At 39.6% G+C, this 24,732-nt stretch overlaps 1 protein-coding gene across 1 annotated transcript; it reads left to right on the top strand.

Moving 5' to 3' along the window:
• The first annotated feature begins 4,674 nt into the window (after positions 1-4,674).
• Positions 4,675-22,984, top strand: RNASET2 (ribonuclease T2). The gene is made up of 8 exons (XM_084261774.1): positions 4,675-4,690; positions 10,348-10,403; positions 11,301-11,358; positions 12,162-12,232; positions 17,696-17,809; positions 19,440-19,485; positions 19,706-19,780; positions 22,305-22,984. The coding sequence occupies exons 2-8, from the start codon at positions 10,348-10,350 to the stop codon at positions 22,479-22,481; spliced, it is 597 nt and encodes a 198-aa protein (XP_084117900.1). The 5' UTR covers positions 4,675-4,690; the 3' UTR covers positions 22,482-22,984.
• The last annotated feature ends 1,748 nt before the right edge of the window (positions 22,985-24,732 follow it).

The following is a 24,732-nucleotide window of genomic DNA, read 5'->3' as shown; positions in this document are numbered from 1 at the left end:
TGGATGTGCTTCATATGTCTTAGTTGCCAATACAGTTTTAATTTGGATGTGCATCATTTGGGTGATTTCAGGTGAGATTGATGCAACAATCAGTGTCACAAATGAATAAAAGATCATCTTGGGTAAATCAGTCTGTCATGATAGCTACAATATTATCTGAGCTAAAACCTTAGAGAGTCTTTATGTGTTGTTTGTCAGTGGAAAAAATGTAATTTTTTAGGTAAAAATTACTGATTTTCAGGTCTGCTGACTGTCTCTGTGTTCCAGCTTCAGGGGGCAGAGCAGTACACATCGGCACGTTCCACTGTTCTGAAAGCAGCATTTTTTTTTGAAGCCTCTCTGTTTCTGGAAACTTTTTTTACCAAATCTAAGAGCCCAGTGAGAAAAAGTTTCTTTGTGTTTGCCATTTTAAGTCATATCAGTTGGCTGAATCAGCAATGTTCTTACTGGTGTCAAACAGGCTTTATTATACTGTTATAAAAGAAGATTAACTTTAAAACCTTCATAGATGTCCTGGTTTCAGTTAGGATGGAGTTAACTTCTTTTGTAGCAGCGGATGGAATGCTGTGTTTGGGCGTTAAAATGGGAGCAGTGCTGATAACACCCTGATGTTTCTAGTTGTGGCCAAGCACTCAAGGATTTTTTCCAGTTCTTCATATTTCCATACTAATGAGAAAGGAGGGGCAAAGCCAGGATAGGTGACCCAAGCTGACCAAAGTGGGTATTCCACGCCAATTATGTCATGCTCAGTATAAAGGGGGGCTGGTGGGAGGAGGAGGGGGGCGGCTCCAGGACGTGCAGTTTTTGGGGGACGGTCGGGTTCCGGCACAGCTCTGGGTGGCACGGCCTGAGTTGTGCGGATCAGTGAGAACCTGCATTGTGTGTCACCAGATTCATACATCTTTTGCTCCAAAGTCCTGTTATCATTGTTATATTTTATCTTTCTGCTATTCTAGTAAACTAGCCTTATCCCAACCCACGGGTTTTTGGTTTCTTGGTTTTGGGGGTTTTATTTTCCCCTTCCTTTTCCCTTCCCTCACACCCCTCCCCACCCCCCTACCCCCCCACTTCTCTCCCTCCTCTTTTCCTTTAAAGAGGAGGCAACTGCGTTGATCTTGGCTCTCAGCTGGGGTAAAACCACAACAATAGAATAAAGGCTGTGTAACACATACTTATATACCATGTGTACTTGCATAGCTAGAGAGGCACACAGGTTATACGCAGCGCCTTGGAGTTCCTTTTTAGGGTTCTCAAAATGAGAACGTTGGAAAGTAGGTTTGGTGAGGCATCAATAATTGCATGTAAATACATGCATGTGCATCTATTTCTGGCACATAGGAGGTAGCATTTGAAATGTTGTGAAATGGCTGGCAGGTGCAGGAGGCAGCTGGGGCTTTTTTGCCCTGTGCTAAGTGAAAGTCCTCCTGTTGGTGAAAGTGAAGTTGTTTTTTGTTTTTTTTTTTTTTGTTCCCTTGTTTCTAGTATTCACATGAGGTAGTAGGCAGCTTGTGCCTAGTTTCCTAGAGGATGTCTCAGGTTTATAACAAGCGTAGAAACTAATCTAGATTTAACAGCATTATTTTAACATGGTTAGTAGCCAACTGGCATTCAAAGATAATTCCATTCTTGAACATCATGCTTCACTTCCAGTGAGTTTCTATTATCAGCCTTAGTCAATTTGACATGAATATTCAATATTGAGTTAAAAGGTTTTTTTGGAGTTTATGCTGACCACAGCTGGAGTCTTATTTTAGTTACAGAATCACAGACTGTTTTGGGTTATAAGGGACCTCAAAGATCATCTAGTTCCAACCCCCTGCCATGGGCAGGGACACCTTCCACTAGACCAGGTTGCCCAAAGCCCCATCCAACCTGTCCTTGAACACATTCAGGGCCTCACCACCCTCATAGGAAAGAATTTCCTCCTGACATCTAATCTAAACCTGCCCTCTTTCAGCTTGAAGCCATCACCCCTTGTCCTGTCGCTACACTCCCTGGTGAACAGACTCTCTCCCGCTTTCCTGTAGGACCCCTTTAAGTATTGATAAGCCATAATTAGGTCTCCCAGGAGCCTTCTCTTCTCGAGGCTGAGTTGCATAGAAGAAGATTTATGTATCTCTGTTTATTGGAAAGTGGCTCTACTGGGACTGTGTGCAAGTAACAGGAAAAAAAAAAGGAATCGGTGATCTCATCCATGCTGCCATCAGTGTATGAAAATTAGCATAACAAGTGGGGGAATCAAGTACAGTCTTGAAAGAGACTTATTTTCCTGGTGGTTGTAAATCTGGTCTACAGTTGATATTACTGCCTTTCTCTGAGGTAGTCGTGCTTTTCTGCATTTTAACACTTGTAATTTAGTGCACTGGATAAGTAACAGATTTCTTGTTTTAATACCTTTTTACAGCAATCTGATTAGCAAAATGAGGCCGACAGTGCTGCACTATTGGATTCTGGGCTGGTTTTCCATGGCATTATGTTGTTGGTGTGCTTCAGCTAAATTCACTCAAAGGTAAGTTCTTTCTGTAGAATAGTTTAACTTATTGTGGAGCAGAATAGTTTAACTTCTAATGAGTGTAAATTTTCTTATTTTATTATGTGCTATCTTCGATGTGTTTTTCTTGTTTTCAGTGACTGGTAAAATGAGGCATCTATTTCACTGAATACCAACAGGCACTGGGGGAACTGTAAAAGCTCAAATTCCTGATGCATTATATTAAGAAATAAAATTTTCTCTTTCCTTCCTGTGTTTTGGGAAGAGAACGGTTAAGGATGCTCAGTTCAGTGCTGAGCTTCATATAATGGCCTCATTGCAGCTGGTTTCTTGAATCTTGAGGACTTCTGCTGTGGCTTGGCCATCTTGGTGGCACAGGCAGCTCTGGAGGTACAATGCTGAAATGCACAGAGCAGGATAACTCAGTTTGAAAAAAGGAGAGGTATCCCAGAAGGTGGGTAGGTATTGACAATGACTTTCCTTGGATTCCAGTTGAGAGCTTAAGTTTCTAAATCTTGGCTCTATTTAATAACCAAAATTTTCTGACCTATCCTTAGCCAAAAACTGTGTTCTAGAGCTTGATTTGGCATGATTGTCAGTGCAGAAGTTCAGGTGCTATTAAAAATACAGATGAAAGATGATATTTTTCTAAGCAAGGATTTTTTTAAAGCAAGGAAAACTACCTGCTCTACAACATTGGTGAATTCTTCTATTCACGTTTACACAGCAGCAGCAAAGACCAGTTAGAAGTGTTAATATCTTTCATTGTGGCTATGCCTGATTTGTTCCAGAGCTGCTCTTCTAAATTATTTAAAAACCAGAGGTACATGTGAATGCTTAGGAGAAAATGTGGCCATTGCTAAATAGCAAACCTAAATGAAGAAATTGAGAAGTTATGTAACATGGGAGCATCCCAATTTCCACAGGTTGAAAAGAATTAGCTTTCTCACATTTATTTTTTTATATAACCTCTGACAAGCACTAATGAAGGACATGTGGCTATTAGCTTCTGGAGAATAACAACTTATTTTGACAGTACTGTACATAGAGCTGTCAGTTTGAACAATTTACAGTTCTGTTTTTGTTTATTTTTCCCACTTGCTGTTCTATTTAATCACTTAGTGTGGTTGCTTAATAGCTAAATATATCCACTGCAGTGTCTGAAGTAACATGGATTTTATCTAATTCTAATTTACCTGGAGTTGATCTATTCTTGAAGTGTTTGGAAATGACTCCGTACAAGTGGCTAAGGCATCATATAGGCTTCCAGCACTTTCTATTCAAATTTTTAAGGGATTTTTTTTTCTTCCTCTGCATAGGAATAAGAGAGTATTGACATGTCTGTGAATTATACATCTCTTTATCCTAAGAGACTTTGAAACATAAGTGGTTTTGTAAAATATGGGGTATTCCTTCTTTAGTTCTTCCTAAGGTAACCTTAAGACTGTATTACAGATAGTTTATTATCAAATGTTATAAACATGTTTAATATACAGTAAGCATTTTAAAGATGTATTTGAATTAAATGTTTATAAAATTATAAAATCAGCAAATTTTAAGATTGATGGCTTGAATTTTTCTTAATTTAAAAGTTTGGAGACACATATAAGATCAAATTGCGTTTCCTGCAGTGTCAGCTGCATTGCTTGTGGGTATTTGTGGCCTTTCTTTTTAGAAGAGAAGTTACACTTTAAGAGCATTGTGTGCTTTCCTTCTTCTCAACTAATATACTAATCAAGAAGAATTACGGAATTTTTAACATCCTAAACAAAGTTATCTTTTTTTTAAAATGATTGTTACAAAAGCTTGCCAGTAAACACCCTCCTAAATATAATGCAGAACAACATATTTTTTCCATATTTAAGAAATGGAAAGCATATGGAGATAGGATGCCAGACATGGAATCTGTTTAACAAGGGGGGATGTATTAGCAGGTTTCTGAATATGTTATTTTTATTTGATTTGTAAGTTTCATCCTGCTGTGTTTGGAGTTCTCAGACTTTGGTATAGAAGCTGTAAACAACAACCAGCATTAAAATCCATGTGTTATTCTAGTAAGCATTGTGTTGCTGGCTGAAGGTAATGTTCCTTTTAAAATACTTGAGGAAAAATAGATTTGTTTCTCTTTCCAGTGACAAGCACCCTCATACCTGGAAAAAGCTCTATCTTGCTCATCATTGGCCAGTGACTGTATGTAAGGTGAGGTTTTTGTGTTTTGCTCTCTTTTATCCTGCCAAAGGTAGCTTTGGGCAGTAAGTCTTTGAAAACAGAATGGATGAAAGCCCATCAAGCATTTCGTCTTGCTTGTGCCTTTGTATCTTTATAAAGGCTTTTGCTGTTCTTGGTGCAACTTTTGCTATTTCCCCTGCACTCCAGAGTAGCAAACAAGACAGGATCAGACTGTGTTTCAGATACAGCAGTCAGTGTAGGACATGCTATACCCTAGGCCTTAACTGCTTGCTACTTGTAAACTTCATCGTAGACTTTCACCAGCCTCTCTACGGAGACTTCCTTGCCAGGGCTGCTTGCCTTGCCTGAAAAAAGACAGCAGATTAGTACTCAAACTGCTGCACGAGTTTTACCTTTGTAATGTTGACTCCAGTGTTTTTAGTGATGCCATCAAATATAGATTCAGCCAGGAAAACGAGAATGGTAACGCTGTTATGGCAGGTGGCTGTGAGCATTTCTGTATTGGAGGGGTGGGAACCAAAAATGAACCCGGTCTTCCAACAAATGTCTGTCAAAAGCACAGCTAAAAGGTGTAATACGTCCCTTTTGCTCTTAAAAACCTACTTCCATCTGATAAGTAGAATGTTCTTCCTGTGCTGGAGGTGCTTTAAGGTCACTTCAGCAGCAAAGTAAAAAAATATGCTGTCCTTCAAAATGGAAGATGTGATCAGATTTCCTGACACAAAGATGATGAACTGTGTGGATATTGGAGAAGCTTCAGTTCAGGGCAAATGTCTGTGAAGCCAAAAAGGTCACGATTCTGAGAGATTTAGGGGGTTTTATTACAATATTAGAGTCTTATTTTCTGTGCTTTAGGTACTTTTTGTTCTCATTCTTATTTCTGGAAATGGGTTTAAAACCAGTAGTATCAAAAGTGACATACTGCCTAAGTACCTGAGGAAAAGTGGGTGTACTTTATATTAGTTAAATGTGATGTGGGAAGTGTTGGTAACAAAACTCAGATGTGCATGACTGAGACCAAGGAGTAGCCACTGTTCTGGTTTTTGTTTGCCTGTTTGTGAGGGGTAATAAAGACAGATTTGATGCAAGTTTTGTCCGATTTTCTGTAGGGAAGACACCACAGTTACTGACTACAAGCAGAGATGTTGGTGTTGTGAGAGTTTGTAGTGCCTCACGCAAGTGGGCATTCAGAGTCAGTGGCAGTGCAAACCCTTGCTTACATGAATGAGATGCAACAATAAAAAAATAAATTAAAAGAAATGCCACCACAAAACACCCCCACAAACCAACCAACCAAAAAAAAACAACCCCAAAACCCTACCAAGCAGTTTTCACACTATATGTTCGTGCTTGCTACCTTTCTTAATTCCAGGGTAAAGCTACTGGTAAATTGGCAAATAATCTTTATAAACTGTCCTGGTTTTAGATAGGATAGAGTTAATTTTTTTCTAGTAGTGGATGGAAAGCCATGTTTGGGAGTTAGGTTGAGAGCAGTGCTGGTAACACCCTGATGTTTCTAGTTGTTGTCAAGCAATCAAGGACTTTTTCATTTGTTCATATTTCCTTGCTAACAAGAAGACAGGGGACACAGCCAGGATAGGTGACCCAAACAGGCCAAAGGGGGTATTCCATGCCATTCACGTCATGCTCAGCATAAAAGGGAGGCTGGTGGGGGGAGGAGCAGGCAGCTGCAGGTTTTGGGGACAGTGGTTTTTGGGACGGCTCTGAGCTGTGTGGCCTGAGTTGTGACATTTGGTGAGAAACTGCATTGTGCATCACCAGTTTCATATATAAAGTCCTGTTATCGTTGTTATATCTATCTTTCTGCTATCCCAGTAAACTGTCCTTACCCAACCCATGAGGTTTTGGTTCCTTGGGTTTTCTTCTCCCTCCCTTTCACACTCCCTCTATCCCCCCTCCTCCTCCTCCCCCTAAAGAACAAGCGGTGGCAGCGTGGTGCCTGGCTCTCAGCTGGGGCAAAGCCACCAAATAAACTTACAGTGAAATTGTAATGAGTAATTGAAGGATTAAGCATCAGAAAATGTAACCTTTAATACACTTTGTTGATTCCTTATCTTCTGGTGGACAGAAGCATTACAAAAGAATGAAGAAGAAAGGAAATTAAAATAATTACATGAGATTTTGCCCAGTTTCACATCATTGAGTCTTTTGAAGAAACTCATCTGTAGTCACCTAACAGCTTGCTTTTTGCTAATGTTAATGTATGAGGAGTTCCCAAATTCAGCAGTGGGCTTTTTTAAAAGCACATAGATTTCTTCTGCATGCTCAGTGCATTTATATGTTTGCTTTGTTATTCCAGGGAGGAAATATTTCTAATATCAGTTTAAAATAAACATGATGTTGAAGAATAGCTGGGTAGAGGAAAATGCAAAACTCATATCATTTATATAAAATAATTTTGAGACACTATTTTGTGCAAGTATAGCAAAACATGATTACAGACTACTTTGGTGCATATTGTGTTCTTGATGTGTGTGTGAATGACCTACATCTAAATTCCTACCTGTTTTGCATATCTGTATTGAAAAAGTTTCTCAGTCTTTGAAGGTATTAAAGGCCTTTTTTGAAATTCAGTGACACAGTTCAGCATGCCAGAAATTTAAGAATACATAATCTCCCAGCTCTTCCTGTGGTTTAAACTCTATGGCTCTTCCTGTGGTTTAAACTCTATGTGTTCGGGTGATCCTCTTTAATACTGAGATCAGCAGAATTAAACTGGAAAGTGTTTACTGATCTTATCTTCTAAACTAACCTATTAGAATAAAAACCCCAGGGCTTAACTAGTCACTGCTGCAGTGAAGGAGGAAGAGAGATGTTCAATAGAAATTCCAGTGTCATGTAATTGACCTAAACTGATGGTGACTTCTACAAAGATGCCTGAACTAACTCACAAACTTCGTAAGTGATGCCGAATTTAATGTTCCTTCAAAAAATTGTGGCTGTGGTGCAATTTATTGAACTTCGTGTGGCTAATTGATGTCGTTCTTTGTATATTAAGCCAGATGTGTCAGGGTGAGTCCAGCTCTTGACATATGCTATTTTAGAACATTTTTTTTTTCCTAAATGCCCATGTAACTCATAAGATACCTCTTAAGCTATGTCTCCAGCATCTCTGAATAAGGTCCAGTTTGGATATTTTTGTGGGTCTTCTACAAGGATAAACACAGGAAATGTTTTAGCTTACCAACTCATGCTAGAGACAGGTTCAACAAGAAGTGAATTTAGTTTATTTCCCTCCTCCCAAAATTTTTTCAGAAACGTTATGCGTTTGGTTCATTTATTGGTTGGTTTTAGCCCAGGGGGTGAGGGTAAGGAGGAGGGGGAATAATTGCAAACCATTTAGGGGAGAGAAATTGAAGAGGTGAAAACTGCACTGTTTCAAAAGCAAGGGTTTTTTAACAGCAGCTATGATGTTTCATTACAACATATCACTTAAAAATGATCTTACTTCAACAGATGGCCTTCTTAAGCAGGGTAGTTGAAAAGGCCAGCAGGATTAAATGCTTCATTTCCCAGAAGCTGATTTTTTTATTTAAACTTGGGGTGTCTGTACGTGATCTGGTAGCACTCCCCTCTCCTTGTGCAAGCAAGGGATTTCTCAGTTCTGCAGCTCTATAGATAATGCTTCTGTGACAGTTTGATGATGTATCACTTTTCAGTATGTCAGAGGTGGAAGGAGATCCCATGCTTGTAGCAGCCAGTGTTTGTACTATGCCTGTTTGTAACAGCAAGACTCATCTCTGCTGCAGGGTTCCCTCTCGGCCTAGTGGGTGCTGTAAAGGCTCTCTGGCACTTCCCTCTGTGTGACACATCATGCATGGTTAATTTGGATCATTGTGGTTATCAGATTGCTTTTAAACAAGAGAAAACAATGATCCTTTTTCAAATCAATCTAGAAATGGAAGGCTTTCTGGGGTCCAGTACCTATAAATACACATTTGTTACTCTGTTTCAAGTCAACTGTTGCCTGAGATTGAATTAATTTTTCAGCAATCAATAAATGGTCAATGGGAAGCCTGACAAGAAGTGGACTGCAGAAGCAGCAGGAGCACCCAGCTTCTCAGACTAGCATTTGCTCACAATACTAATTTAGAATGAGCATTGGAAAGATGCTGTGACTGGAATTGAAAGGAAGGGTGAATGAAGCTGGCCAAAGCATGCAGAGTGTCAACTAATGCCTTGTAGGTTGCATTGACCACACAGTTCTACCAGCACATGGAACCTGATGAAATGTGTAGAAGAAACTGCCAATAGGGATAGTGCTGTGATAGGGGGGGAACTGATTCCAAATTTAACGTGCTCTGAGCTTTCCTTTGGCATGCCTGAGAACTGTGATTGAAGACTGAGTAAGGAGCACGGTTGCACTGTTCTGGTACCACCCTTGGCTGAGCAGCCTGGTTAGCTGTCAGGTGGTTTTTCAGGGAATGGTGCATTAGCCGCTGGGTAGCTTGAATTCTTTCAGCTCCACAAAGCTTGTGTCGTGACAGGAGCAATATTGTCTAGCCATTTGCAGTGTGTGTTCCTTAAGAATACTCCTTTCAGTAAAAAAAAAGCTGTTGCTGGGTTTAATTGCTTTTGTTATTGGTGGCAGCAGAGGAGAGGAAGGAAATGGGCATAGAACAAGTGTCGTGCAGAGCTTGCAGTTTTGCTGCTGGCCGGTGGCAGTGGAAGGCAATTAGGGAGATTACAGGCCTCTGCTCTGTGCTCTGTTCTGGCATCACATAAAAGCCATTGTGGCATAATTAAGACAGGATGCAGAGCTGAAGAGGAAAGCTATTATTATGAAGAAAGAAAGTCTGAGGAGGTTGTTATTTCATGGCAAAAAGTGTTTACTAACAAGAACCATAATTACTAAGCAGAATAATCAAGGAAAATACAGTAATGATGTGATGTGCAAACATGGAGAGATATATATACGTATGTTTGTGTTCAGGAATATATGCTCTGCTCTAAATAATAATTACGGTGTAAGCTATTTCTCATGCATTACCAAAAATTTTGACTGGGGGCTTATTTTGGTAGGAATACATATAGTCTTTCTTCTTCTTCCCATTCCATTGTCCCTCAAGATGAAATAGAAAAAAAAATATCTGACCGTTTTACTTGGAATAAGGAACCTATTTAATTTTTCTTTGTATTTCCTTTTTAATACAACAACAAACCTACTCCTGGGTGCTTAATGATGGCTGTGTGCTTGTCAAAAGTTAGAGTTTATTTTGATTTTTTTTTTTTTTCTAATAGTTCTGCAGTCTGGAAAGATCTGATAATGGGAAAATGCCAGCTGCCACCTGGAGTATGAGAAATGCAGAAATAACTCTATTCAATTAGCATGGATCAGGGTACTTTCTGTTACATGAGAAATGTCATTTGTTTGTTAGGTTTTTTTACATTGTCTGTGTAGCATGCCCCCTGATAGTCACTTGATCTACTTCCAGATTTTAGTGCTAGTTGATGTCTGCTAAGTGGCACATGATCCAGAACAGCTTCAAGTAACTGGAGTTCACCAGTTCCTTACTTGGGCAAGCAAAACTTTTCATTTCTCACTAGAGCCTGAGACCTAGCAATGAATGTGTTCTTATTGTTTCCTCTGAACCATTATTGCTGGACACATGTAACAAGTATTCTGTATTTTGTTTTTTCCACAGATGAGTGCTAATGATTGTCAAGACCCTCCAGAGTACTGGACAATCCATGGGCTGTGGTATGATCATAGAATGTTTTTTATTTCAGCCTAAAAAGGAAAAAACAAGTTTTGTACCAGAATGATTTTATTTAGGGCTCAGTTTTCTGCCTTTATGATTCCTTGAAATGAAAGTCCTCATTTTGTTGGAAACCAAAACTCTAGGGTTTGATAGAAAACTGAAATGCATTTCTCTATCTCATGACTCCCTGAGCTCCTGAAATCCTCTTGCCACATGAGCATGTTGTTTATACATCTCCTTGTAAGACCAGTGCTGTTCTCAAACCGAAAGTGTGGTTTCCGGTCTGTTTTTTTTCCCGCACGCTCTCTCCCTGAGCACAGGATTTGTTAATGTCTCGTGACTGCTTGTGGTTTAGCTCAGCACAGACATTGCAGAAGTGCAGGGAAAATTCACTTGCTTCAAAGGAATCAACTCACTGGAGTTAGTGCTAATGGCAGCAGTGCTAATGTCAGGTTTTCCTCACAAACGCAGGGAAACATTCAGCACAGGAGTTTAAGCTGAGTGTCTTGGAATGATAAACAGCGTTATGTCTAGATTTCCAGAGAGGGTCTTGGTGGTGCTTGCGGAATCATCCCTTGGTGTAGTGATTGAGGAGGTCAGTGGCATTAGTGACATCATGTGCAAGACCCTTACTACTTCTTATTCTTTTGCACAGAGTAGGAGGGAGTGGAGATCCTCACAAAGAGCCTCTGTGTGGGAAATGTTTCAGCCATAATTAATGCCTTGAGTTTTCGTTTCTAAAACACTGTGTCCGCTTCTGCGTTACTTGCATTTTGAAATCAAATCTCTAGGTTGAATCTTGCATATTTAAAATTCAGGCTAATGATAAATAATGCTGTTATTTAACATTAGTGAGTTAGGAGACATCTCTTTTCAGTTCTGTTTTGCGTCCCTAGGCCTGACAAAACTGAAGAGTGTAACAGGACATGGCATTTCAATGTCACAGAAATTAAGGTACGTATTTAAAACCAAGCAGAACTGAGTGCAATTATTTTTGCACATCCTTTATGAAAAATCTGTGGCTTACAGTGTATCATTCTAAATGTTTTCTGAGAAGTATGTTCTTTTAAGAACTCTGTAAATTCATTAGCTGCCACTGGTACTACTTGAAGTTGCCAAGCTTGTGTTCATTAGCAGCTGTTCCTACTTGATTTTGTAGACATTTATTTTGACTCAATCAGCCACATCCTCAAAAAAATCTAAATAACATAGGTGGTGGATCTACAGTGGCAAAAAGTACCTGTGAAAGAATTTACAGTCAGTCCATGTTCTCTCTTTCATTTTCTGCTGCAAAGCCAGAACACAGAAAGATATGAGTATATTTTTCTGTGTGTTTTCTCGCAGAGCATTGGTCCCTTTTAATTTTAATTTTTTTTTAAAATTAAAAACATTTCTATAGTTCTTTGAAGTGTATTGTTAACGGGGACAAGAGACTTGAGCCATCAAATATGGAAAGATGTCCAACTAAACAATTTCTGCAGGGGTAATCAAAGGAAAATCTTAACTTTGAGGCAGCGTGTCTGTATTAGTACATTCAGATATTTAGAGAGTTGTACTTACCTCTTACCTACAACCGCAGAATTTTCAGAATATTCGGAGAAAAAGACCTTTTCTGTATCTGCAACTGAATGCTTCAGGTGAGGATATTGAAACATGGGGCTTTAGCTCTACAGAATGTATTGATATATGTAGATTGTTTAAGAAATAGTTCTTACACAATGTGCTGTTGGTGCATTTCATAATTGTGATATTTTTAGGATCTTCTATCAGACATGAGACACTATTGGCCTGATGTGCTTCATTCATCTCTAAATCGCACCCAATTTTGGTGAGTACAAAACCCCTAAAAAGTATTTTGGGTGTTATTTTATTAAAAAATGCATCTGAGTTAATAATTTTTCAGGTGAGATGTTGCATGTGAGAAGCAGTGTCCAGGAGCTGGCTGAAAGCAGCATGCCTTGTCAGTCTCATTTACAAAATAGATGTGTTTTCTTGTTGGAGCACCTGCAAAATGCATGTAGTGAAGAGAGGGCTACAGCAGAGGGTTTAGAGAAATGAAACTTAGTGAGAGAATGTGTTTCCTGCCTTTGTCCCCAGGGAGGAGAACTGCTGTTGACACATTAAATCCAAAGAGCAGTAGCAGTCTTGGGATGTCACAGTCAGCTGCAAGAGCAGCTTCCAGGCTGGCTTTGCTGAGCTGCGGGCCTCGAGAGACCTCTCCTTGTGGGCTTTCTCACAGGGGAGGAAATGGAAAAATAGGACGCATTGGATCATTCTAGCTGCTTCTCTGCAGAATTATCTCTTTTTACTTTCCTAGCAGTCTAAATTGAGATCTTAGAATTTATTTAGAGATTAACCTACTTGGCTCATGGGTAGACAGGAGGAGGTTTTGATGTCCCCTGACAGCAGTACTGTTTTCCTTCTTTTCCATGTTTCTCTTTGCTTCTGAGTAGTCAGATACTTGGACTGAAGAGCGATGTGGGTGGTATTTGAGTTTGCACAGGCTGCAGTTGAAATGCATTATTTTTAACTGAAATCGGTGGCCGTTCCAGTTATTTGCTGAGCCATGAGCTGCGTCAGCCGAAGTATTGATGTACAACTGGTTTTTCCAGATGTACCGTGACAGCAGTAACATCAGATAAGATGCAGAATGCACAGCTAGAGGCAGTAGCATTTAAAACCATCTCAACTATAAGTGCCTATAGGTTTTCCTTTGGATTGGATGACTCTTTCCTCCCTGTGTCACTAGGGAAAAGCTTTGAAGGGAGTGAGCATCTCTCTTAGTCTTGTCCTTACTCTACAGAAGATACTTCTTAGAGTGTTAAACTGGCTCTGCAAGTGCCTTACAGCAACCTAAACTGTAAATAGGAGTCTCACTTTTTCCTCCCTCCATTCCCTGTTCTCACACTGTACCAGGCAGAGCATGACTGCTTCCTTTGAAGACTTAAGGTCCACCTTAAACTGTTTGTGGAATTAGAATAAGAAAACTGTGTTGTGAATCTGAGACTTACGTGTTCATAAAAACAAGTGCATACTAGTCCTTATTTTGCTAACAGACATATTGGTAGGCAGCAGGTATGAGCAGATACAATTAAAACCCCTTCCCTTTCAGTTCAAGGCTAGCAAATAGCACTTACTTCAATACCTGAAAATATTATTAGAAATATCATTAAAATAATACAAAAGTCAGGTTATAACACTGTAACTAATATTTGGATTGACAGAGTAATTCACTCCCCTTCAGGAAGGTGTAATTGACAGTTCTAACTGCAGATTTTGTAAATGCAAGCTTTCAAGCCAAGTGAGGGCCAGTAGAATCCTGCTGTCTATCTCCCTTCAGTTAAAATATTGTATTTACCTCAATATTAAAACAATAACAAAAAGTCTCTATAGTGTAAAAGTCCTGATAGAGCAGAAATAAAAATCTGAAAACAAAACTGACTTCACGAATTTCATTGTTGTAGACTAAAAGCATCTTTTTTGGATAAAGCACATGAGCAGTGACAAGCAAAATAGATGTTCAGTATCTTACTGTATCTCATCAGTGCTTTTCCAAGATAACTATAATTGTGTACTATGTTTGTTCCTGGCTTTACCTCTTATTGTTGCCCTTGCTTAAATGGAGAGGTAAGGAATCTTCCTTGTGATTTTAGGTTGACTGCGGTTGCTTCTCTATTCACCTTGTTAACTTATGAACTGCAACAGTTGCCACCCAAGAGCTTGAATTGGACAGGATAGAATGCCTTAATACAGGACAAAGGGTTAGGTGTGCTTTGTATCTCAAAATTTATTAACTGAAACCATCCTTTTTATAGTAGTTAATAATGTTTTTGATGAAATAAAAATGTCTAGACCAAGATGATTCCCTTCAGAATTAGTTTATTGCATACAATACAGAAGGAGGAATCAGTGGTTAGCATATAGGACGAGATGGGTGTTCTTATTTTTCTGTATTTTGTGGGCAGCACTTGCATCTATGCTTTACAGACCTTCTTTGTTTCTACCCTAATAATGAGCCAGTCTTTCAGCTGGATTTCTATAATCCTTGGACCCTCCTGATACACCTTCCTGACTTTACCACGTCTGTGTGACTTTGTGCTTGGGGAAGCTCTGTCCTTGTACATTTCAAGAAACAAAATCTCTTCCAGGTTCAGCTTCCTTTCCACATTGCTGAGTCATCCAATTTAATTTCTTTTCATTTCTGTAGCCACCTAAGACTTCATTTGTAGGACTTAGCTTTGAAGTATGCAAGTGTAACATTTATTATTAGCAGCACCATAGAGAAAATGATGAAGAAGGACCAATTATCTAGTGGAACCCAATCTAGTAAGCCCCACTCCTGCATGCCTGCCAAAGTACTTGTCTCCTACAACAAGGTAAAAATGCTCAGCTAAGTTCTTGACAGCTGGCCTATGTGCTGTGTGGTACAGCCTAGCTCATGGGTGTGAGTGGTACAGAAGGATAGGTGGCCTTCATGAGTACGGGTAGCTGTGTTCTGTACTCACATGCCACCCAGCTGCAAGCTGAGGCTCAAGTGAGCTCACCTTGTCCTGTTCTGTTGTAGGTGAAGGATAATGTGTTTCAGTGAATAACATTGAGACCTTCATTCGTTTGAGTTCTAAACAGATTATTTTGTTACTCCTTGGTACCTGCAGCTCCTTTATTTCTCAAGGGCTTCAGTTGGTGTTTACGTGGAAGAGGCGAAGGTGAAATTTCATATGCCTGTACTCAGTGGTCAGAACTAGCTGTACCTGCATTATTTTATTTCTTTTTATATATGACTGTGCTGCAGAACAAAAGTAACTCTGTAAAGAGTGTCATCTTAAAGTTTCAGTAATTGTTTTGTAGTAACACTAAAGTGGCTCTCCATTCTGAAAGCTTCCAGGACTGGTTAAAAAGACTTGGGCCTGGTGCATTCTTGGCTTGCTGCAGTTGACAACGTGTGAGCACTGTCTGTGGGTAGGTCTGTGTGTTTTCCCTTGGGATCCCAACAGCCCCATTGCCTGGGCCCTGTATGAACTGGGCCAAACCACTCCAACAGTAGTTCCATGTTAGCAATAATATGTTTTTTCATCACTGTCAAATCTTTGACCATCTTTCAGTCTCCTTTCTGGGAACAGCAGATAGATCACTTGTAATGCGGGTACTTCTGAAAGCCTTCAAAAGACGGACACAACACTTTGTCATTAGTTTTCCACACGCGTATGCATATATCCTCTGAAGAACAATTGTCATCCCACACGCACAGCCTTGCCTCCACATTACTGCTGTTCCAGCAGCCCTTTGCATTTGGCTGTTTTCTGCTTCCTGTTTAAGCTAACTGCTCCATATCTCCTGCCACGTTTACCCCAAAAGAGCTTCCATTTTCTTTAAAACTCTGGTGTCTTTTTTGTTTGGTTGGGTTTTTTTCCCTCATCAGTAATTTCAAATCCGGTGTTGGGAAATCCACACTTTGGTCCATGTAAAGTGGATCCCTTCAGGCAGTAAAGAGTTCACTTGACGTGCCGTCAACTTGAGTGTTATGGCCAAGATGAGAACGCTCTACAGGGCTAAATTTGGGAATGTACGGTGACAAACTTCTAGTAATGCATCTTCTTCCCTGCCTCAAATTTCTTTACACCACACTTACTCGTTCTTTGTTCAGAAGTAGTGTACAAATTTGTCTGGATACAAATGTAAGTTCTTTTAAATTGTTTCCATCCCTTAGGAAAAATCTGAAGCTTTTATTGTGAGTGGATAATTCAAAGGCAGGCTTTCAAGCAAGTAACAGTTGTCCTTGTGGTTCTCTGCTTTTCTGTGAGGTACTTAAGGCATCACAAGGTCAAGGAATGTTGTGGTAGTGGCAGGAATTAGTGATTAGGCAACTTTTTGTGTACGTCTGCTGAACAGGTATACCTATATGACAAAAGTGGCTTGTGGAAATTGGAAAATAAAGAAGGAAAAAAAACCCCATACCTCACCCCCCCCAAATCTGCACGTGGTTTCATTAAAGATTATACTGCTTAGTCTTTCACTAGACTTTAGAACATTTTGAGTTCTGACCCATTATTTTTGTCCTATTTGAAATTATCTGCAAGATAAAATTGCAAGAAATTCTTTCTTTTGCACTCTGTTGTTTGGTGTTAGAAGACTTGACACTGGAATAGAAGCAAGACTTGAGAGCAGGCCCATAAAAATACTGCCACAAGTCAGGGTAAAAGTCAAGGCAACAGTTTTGTCTTAGCAGCTTGTGCAGTTTCATTGTTCCACCCAAAATAAGGGTTAGTCTCTTCAGTTCTGAAAAAAAAATTAGTGCTTTGAAAGTGCATTTAACATAAGACTCTAAAACTTATACAAAGATTAGAAATACTTGTTTGATAGGCAAATTCTTAGCATTCTGACCTCCAAACATCTTTGTAATTCATCAAGAGACCTTTGAATTATAAAAGCATGATACATAGTTACTTCATAACTTTCTTCATTTAATTATTTTTTTTAAAAAGCCGACCCAAAGGAGACAGCTAAAAAAACCCCCAAACATCCAGGTGCTTTGTCCTGACATTTTCTAAAGAAACACCTGAGCGGCACTTCTGGCTTGATAAAGTTTCGTCACATTCCTGTGACGCAGAGTTCTCTTAGTCAGCTTTGGAATGTGGTTTATTCTGCATCAGTGTGTATCTTATCTCTTCACCTTGCAATATCTAATCCTAAAAAAGAGAGCTGATAGCAGGGGTGGGAAGGGAGAAGTGTGATATCCCTCTGGTTGGATAACAGATGAAGGGCTGAAGTAAAAATTACTTCTGTTCAAATTCACAGACATAATTTATAAGAAAACAGAATACTGATTCTGAATGTACCAGATATGTAATAATATCCAAACCATTAGACCATCTTCTCCAATATCTTCTACAGCCCTTACGTTCATTTGAAAAGTCTCTCTTTTGCAGCTGCCAATGCTAATGAAAACTGATTTGTATTTTTTGACACAATTTATTTTCTGAAATAATTTTTTCTTAGCCTGATGTTACAAATCATAATGTGGAACTTCTTCAGCTTCTTCCTTACTCTTCTGATAGGTCCAAAGTCTCTTGGTAAATGATTCTACTGAAAAAATACATAGGTATTGCGGTAAATAAAATGGTGAGAATGATCTTGGTGTTGCTTTTTGTGTGCAGTATTTTTTTGAGTGCAGTGTCCTACTTCACACATGTAACCTTTCAGAAACTTGATTAAAGTATATTGACTAGCTTGTGCAGCACATATATCTGCAGATAATGGTTTCTAAAACTTGAATTTTGCTTTCCTCCTATAGGAAACATGAGTGGGAGAAACACGGCACTTGTGCAGCCACACTTCAGGTGCTTAATTCTCAGAAGAAATACTTTGGTAAAGCCCTAGAACTCTACCAACATATTGATCTTAACAGGTACTTAAATGAACTTGGTGGGAAAAGACAGTGCTCTGCTCAGAGGAAAGGACAAGCTGAAAGAGAGGATGTCCTGAAAGGCCGTGTTCAGGTTGCTGCAGGCAGCCCTCTGCTGTCCTTTGCAAGTAACTCCCATGTGACACTTGCTTTGTCCTGAGGGCTGATTCCTCCTCTTGGTTCCAAAGCATTTGCTATTCCAGATAGGAAATCTTGGTGGTAGTGCTGTGGCTTGTCCAAGCACTGTATGTACACATTCTGGCTACAGGTGAATGTCAGAAGACCAGAGTCCTTTCCTGATCACTGCTTGCTGTGGGTGGGAGAATGTTTGTCTCGGATCTGTTGACCATGAATTGTCTGTGTAAGATAAAAGTATCTGAGAGAGGAAGTAAGTTGTTTTGTATCTATAAAAAGATTTTTTTTCAAGTCCTCTTCATGTTCTGTCTAATCTCCTAACAAAGTCTCGTTCTCTTTACATATGCACAAAGGAAATATGTCTTTCTCCTATCCCCTCCTATTTTAGTTGTCTTACAAAACTTAGCCAGTTTTCTAGACACAGTGCTTAAGAGCATGTCATATGTAGTGTTAAAATTAATTAATATCTGATAAGACAGTTCCCCAAGTAGCTGTGATGGCGTGACTAAAACATTGTACAGATGGCACAGTGACCAATTATGTGACTCTCTATCAGCATGTATAACACCAAAAAAGAATAGACAGAAACATGTTGAAATTAATTGCTCAGAGCATATTCTCCATTGTAAAAATGAACATAATTAAATTAATCTTTACTGAAAAGAATAAAGACTGCTAATGTTCTCACTGTATTTCAGTTATGCCTGAATGAGAAAAATAGTGATTAGAAGATTGTTTCCAAAAAAGAAATTATTATAAAGAGAACATCACTCAGGCTCCTGTAAGAATGACAGAACATCAGCAGTTTCATTGGCCTCCTTATATCCAGTGCCGAATGACTATGACAAACACCAAGACCTTTAGTCAACTGGGTTAAATCTGCCCTGTGCAGCACCTGACCTTGGATGGCTTCAGCACTCATGGCTTAAATCCTGAGAGATGCTGAACATTCCCACTTCTTATGGTGGGACTTAGAGACTTGGCACCTGTTTGGGTTCTGAGTCTTTTTATCAACTTGGAACTGTGGACTTGCCTCAGGACTGAAACGTTTCTGCCTTGGATGTTGGTCTGGATCCACACACCATGGCCCTCTTCCAGTGTGCTGTGTGCCACCTACCCCAGGAAGCCCACCCTGTGTTAGAACATGAGGGTGCTGAGAGCAGCCTCACAAGCCTTTCTCTGTCTCTTCAGGGTAGCCAGAGCACAGGGGTATGGCTCAGGGCAGGGGAACAGAGGCAGAGAAGCTGCACACTCCACCTAGCACTCAGCAGAGCATTCTGAAGGTCCAGCAAATAACAGCAATATGCCCTTTCCCCTAACTGTATGCCCCAGCTCCCTGCATTGAATGGGAGGGGCTTGCTAAGCCTGGCAGAGGATGGAAAACATAGAAGCATTGCTGCAATGCTTCCCAGGTTCTCCATAAGATCTGTTTACCTAATGATTATGAAGTTGTGTTTGCATAAAAGTACTATGGAAAAGTGTTCTATCTTTGTTTCAGTTGTCTCCTGAAAGCTGGGATAAAGCCAAGCAGTTCATATTACCAGGTAAGAGGTGATCTTTTATAACATAATTATGTGCATGTACTATTTTTTTTCCCCCAGCGGGAGTCGAGTGATTTCTACAGAATAAGTGATCTTTTTTGAATTGTATAGTTCCTTAAGGTTGCGCTTTATCTAAAAGTTTTTGTGCACTTAACAAGCGTAGGAGCTGCTGGAAGATGTACTGGTGACTTATTAATTTATACAAGCTTTTTAATTTTTTCAGATGACTGCCATAAAGGAAGCTCTTACAAGATTTTATGGTGTAACACCAAAGATCCAATGTCTTCCTCCAGAGGAGGTAAAAGCCACACATATACATGCACACTCCCCAAAACAGAAAAACATACAAAAAAACAAGCTACCAAAAAACTAACAACTTTTTTTTTTTAAAAAGGAACTTTTTATCCAAAAAAAAAAAAGCAGAAGTAGAGTGAAAAATCTTCAGTAGGGTGAAACTTAGGACTGGGTGTTCCATGTGTGTACAGCTCTTTGGAGATTAGATACTGCTTGATTCCTGGAACTGGGTTTATAAAAACGTTGCTTACAAACTGGCAGCACTGAGTTCAGGTTATGTTAGTGTTGCCACAGCCTTTCCTTAGTGCAGGACTATTGTTAGTGGAGGAAGTGTCTGTTCTTTACCTCATACCTTCTTCATTAGTATATTTAACCACAACTTGGGAACACTGGGTTTTAAAGGTCTCTTTGTCCTAAAAGAGTTGACCCTGCATCTCTTGCATGAGTGCTGTAACCGCCATGCTGGAGGTATTGCTGTAGCTGAGTACTTTCCACTTCTTCTAAGGCTGAGTTGCCATGTAGCAAATTGCTAGAACCAACAAGAGTGAGCTGAGCAGAGTGAGTGACTGTTAGATTTGGCAAGGGTTGTGCCTCTCAACAGCAGTCTTCCCTTCACTGGGCATGGCTTATGTGTTTGGCATGAGGAAGTTGCACAGTGGACAGAGTCCTTTAGAAATATAGCAGCTCAGAGGCCTGTGTCTCAGGTTGTTCTCAAAACTCCCTACCTAAAGTGGTCCAAAAAGGCATTTCGAGTATCACTGCAGTTCAGGGTGACTATAGTGTTCCCTTTTGAGCCAGCGGTGTCTGAACTTTCCATGTGTTTTTGCTTACCAACGATTGTGCTGTGAATCATGATGCAGCACAGAACCACAGAATCACAAGGTTGGAGAAGACCTTTTAAGATCATCGAGTCCAACTGTCCCTGTTCTATGCTAAACCAAATATGGTACACATAGACAGTGTGTTACAGCATGAAATGCACATCACCATATCTGAACCATAAATACCTTTAAAGGAACAAAATAGTATTCTGAACAATGTCATGGGTGAGCTGCATAGCTGTTTCTTTCCTTTTTCAGCTTTTATTCAAGAGAAAGCAAAAAGCCAAGCCCACTAGATAGCCCTCTTACAAATGGGTTCCTTATTATCTCAGCTTGATAAAAGGGGTTTACTACAAATCACTTGACAGAGTTATTGTCCATACACAGCTGACAATTTATGAAAACTTGCCAAGACATAGTTGCTCTTGGAGTTTAATAGCTTGTGTGTTGCAGCTCATTTGCTTTAGTAGTGCTCTGAGGTTTTTATGCTCTGATGTTTCTTCACATGAAAAAGAATCCTAGGCTACAATTACTTTTAAAAGGTATTTTTACATTACTTTAAGCGACAAAGGAATAGGAGTTGAACGTGGGTTCCATGCTCACTCACCTCTTGATGTTTAAGAAATACAGAGCAAAGACAAACTACAGTTTCTACCTCTGTTCACTGTAGCTCTGCCATTTTCTTTGGTACAATTGGAATACTGCCCAAATTATGTTGAAGTAATTTACAGCTTGAGTCTCTCATGCTTAATAGCTGAAGCTAATGGGCAATAGAAAGGAAAAAGTGTACTCCAGTTATTTAAAGATAGTCCTTTTCAGAGTTCCAGCCTTGTTGATGCCTGAAGTGCATTATTGGGGTAATTTGAAGCTTCAAACATATTACACGCTTGCTGTGTTCTTAGGTTTCTTTAAAAACAAGCAAAACCAACATCAACAACATACAAAAAACAAACCCAAAAACCCCAAAAGAAAACCTGAAAACCACCAACAAAAAACCTCTACCACAGTTACCTTTGTCTTATACACACGCTTTTGTCCTGCTGGGTGGTTTCAGAACCATTTTTCTGCCTGCACTTTGTCACACTTGAGCATTTGGGGGCATTTTTGTGTAATGATGTTCTCCACATGGAAGGCTTCCATGCCTGCCTGCCTTATTCATGGCCATTATTTTTCTTCCCAGTCTGTCCTGCAGTCAAAAAATGACATTTCTGCTACTTTTGACAGCTTGTTCCTGTATTTGTTTCAGGAATAGCTAAAATAAAACCAAATTTTCATCTCCTTTTGGGAGAATTTTCTTTGTCTCAGTTCCTGTCCTGTTACAAAAGAGTTGGTGAAGGTGCCTTTCAGGTCACATAGCCTCCAATATTAACAGAGCTCATCATCAAGGTGAACAGCTTCTGTGTATTGTGCAGATGTGAGAAATGCTGAGATAATCTGTGCCACGGGATTTCATAATGAGATTTAGGCAGATTTCCCAAGTTCTCACTGAAGTAGGTTGTTGGAATGCATTTCCTTGTCTGCTTGCTTCTTAAAGACAAGTATGCTCTATACACTGTTCAGAGTGCATGCCTCTGGTACTCATCTCCTTCACATTTTTCCAGTGGCAAACAGAAAAATAAGCACTATTGTCTTCTGTAGATAAGGCAATATATCTCTGAAGAAATGATTTATTTTCTTATCAAGCTGACTCCTCCCTCATGTTTCCAGGGTGAAAAAGCGCAAACAATCGGTCAGATTGAATTCTGCTTCACTAAGGAGCTGCAGCTGAGAAACTGCACGGCGACGGGTGAATCCAACCTGATGCAGGCTGACCTGAAGATTGGGACTGAGGAGCTGTCTGTCTGCAGTGATGCTCTACCAACCTATTATCCTTCGCAGGTCTAAGATCGCAAATGAAGCCATAAGAGTTTGAAAAACTTTCTAAACAGCGACAAAACCCAAAGCCTTAAACGTGATACTTTGGAAAGCAGTCTTGACTTAGCAATATTACAAAGCCCTGTCCATATCACAGGCATGCTGTGAAGATTCCTGCTGGAAAACACACTTTTGCCATTAAAGGAGAACGGTCCACACTGTAATATCAGTTGCACAGGCTGAAGCATAGAATTGTGGCTCTGATGTAGATGGGACCAGAATCTGGTTTACAGCTTTGCTTGGACTTTTTTTGCTTGCTTATGGTTTGAATCAAAGTTCAAGAGAGAACTGTGACTTCGTTGTTTCACTTGTCTGCCGCTTCATCTGCTTTTGTTTTTCTGCCAGTGAGTCAGGGAAGTTAACTCATTCTTTGTTTTGAAAGGGTGCTTGTATCTCTGAAGTGAGATGACAATTTCTTGAGAAGAAAATAGCATAAATAAAAAGAACTTAGAAACCTGTCTGGAGGTTCTTTCCCAGACATAATACCCACTGCCTCGCATAAACTTGGTCTCCAGAACTGCTGAACAGAAGCCACATCCTCTGAGGCATTAAACCTTTCCTCACTCAGACATTACAGCAGACCAAAGATGACAGCTTTTGCATAACTTGTTAAGGAATGGAACAATGTTCACCAGGTCTTGGCACTTCTGCCTAAATGACCCCAGGAAGACTGTATTTTTGAGCCTTACCTATTCTTTGACTGATTTGTCTACAGTAGCTCTATACAGGCTTGAAGAACAGCCAGTCTCAGAACTTACATCCTAGTATGAGAAAATAAGGCCCTAGAAATATATTGTTTTTTCTTGTGTTCAAACATCTAGCATTGCCACACAGGTGTGAGTGCCTGCACCCTTATTTAAAAATGAGATTGTCACATAAACACTTTGTTGGCAGAAATAGGTTTTTTTATAGATGAAACAATGGAAAGTACAAATGTTAGCAATAGTGCATCTCAATCCAAAATAATTAATAGCATGCCACAAAGCTGGGTGTTTCTAAAGGGGACCAAATTTGGATGACATCCTCTACACAGTACTTTGTTGATGCATCTCAAATTGTCTGTCAAAGAAAGACAATTATGGTTTGAGGAACCATCTGTTAGAATAACACTACTGTGAAAACATGAAATGTGGTATTAGGAACACATTTGAGATGCCTTTTGGAGTTTAGAAGCCATTCATGTTCACTCCGTGTTTGACTGTCCCTGTTTGTCTACAACCTTTCATTTAAGGCTCTGTTACCTTGCTGTTCCAGAATGCTGGAAGGTTTTTTGCCCTTCTGTAGAAATTCAGGTGTTTGTTTAATTTAACAGCTACGAAATGAGCATGAGCTGCACCCTGTATTAATTGTATTTCAGTTGGCCGAGGGATTCTCTTTCGAAATTCGTCTTCTTTCCTGAGGGGAGGAACATACTAATGCATATTAATACTATATTAGTATACTACTGGTAATCAGATCTAGAGTTTTTATAGTAGACATGGCATGCTTGGTTCATGTTGAACATGACCAGAAAAATCGCTGTTCTTCATTCCCTGTTTCTGCCATCTTCTAAACAAGATGGGGAGACTGAACTAAAATGCTTGAAGACTAGAATGTACTTGGTTTTTCATGGAATCTTTTTTGAGATTACTATTTTTTTTCCTTCTAATTGCAAAAATTATCTTAGCCTAAAGGAAACAAATCGTTGTTGGGGAAAAAATGCATTTCCCCACAGAGGAGCAGCCCAAGGCTTCTGCACTTTTTAAAAAAAACTTTCTCTCCAGCTCTTTCAAATAGTACTTGGATGACATGTAAGTTTTGGGTGGACTGCACAGAGTGCAAACAGTTTAGAATTAACATTAATTTACAGTTTCCATGATAAATTTGTTTTGTTTTAAAGAAAGAAGACTCACCTTTTCCTCAGAATTGTGCTGGTTTTTTAATGGTTTGGATATTTTTGTCATTTGGTGAAGTCCCTTGTTCTCCTTTTCCTTCCAAAGCTCTCAGAGCACAGCGTGATACCCTTGATGTTAAGCTAATCAGCAGTGAGGGAAATGGAAGCAGAGGTTAGTAACTACCATCAGGCTACCTCAGGAACACCTTGTGCAGTGCTGTTCAGTCACCAGAATAGTTATGAACACAGTCCTTAATTAGAACAATAGGCTTCTCAAATCTCACTGTAAACACTGCCACCTTGGATGAGCAGGTGCAGTATAAAAACAGCCACCCATGAAATCCACAG

This window comes from Gallinula chloropus (assembly GCF_964237585.1).
Source record: "Gallinula chloropus genome assembly, chromosome: 3".
NCBI classification, from domain to species: domain Eukaryota; kingdom Metazoa; phylum Chordata; class Aves; order Gruiformes; family Rallidae; genus Gallinula; species Gallinula chloropus.
Note: the sequence above shows the minus strand (reverse complement) of the source record. Positions and strands in the feature narration are given on the sequence as shown.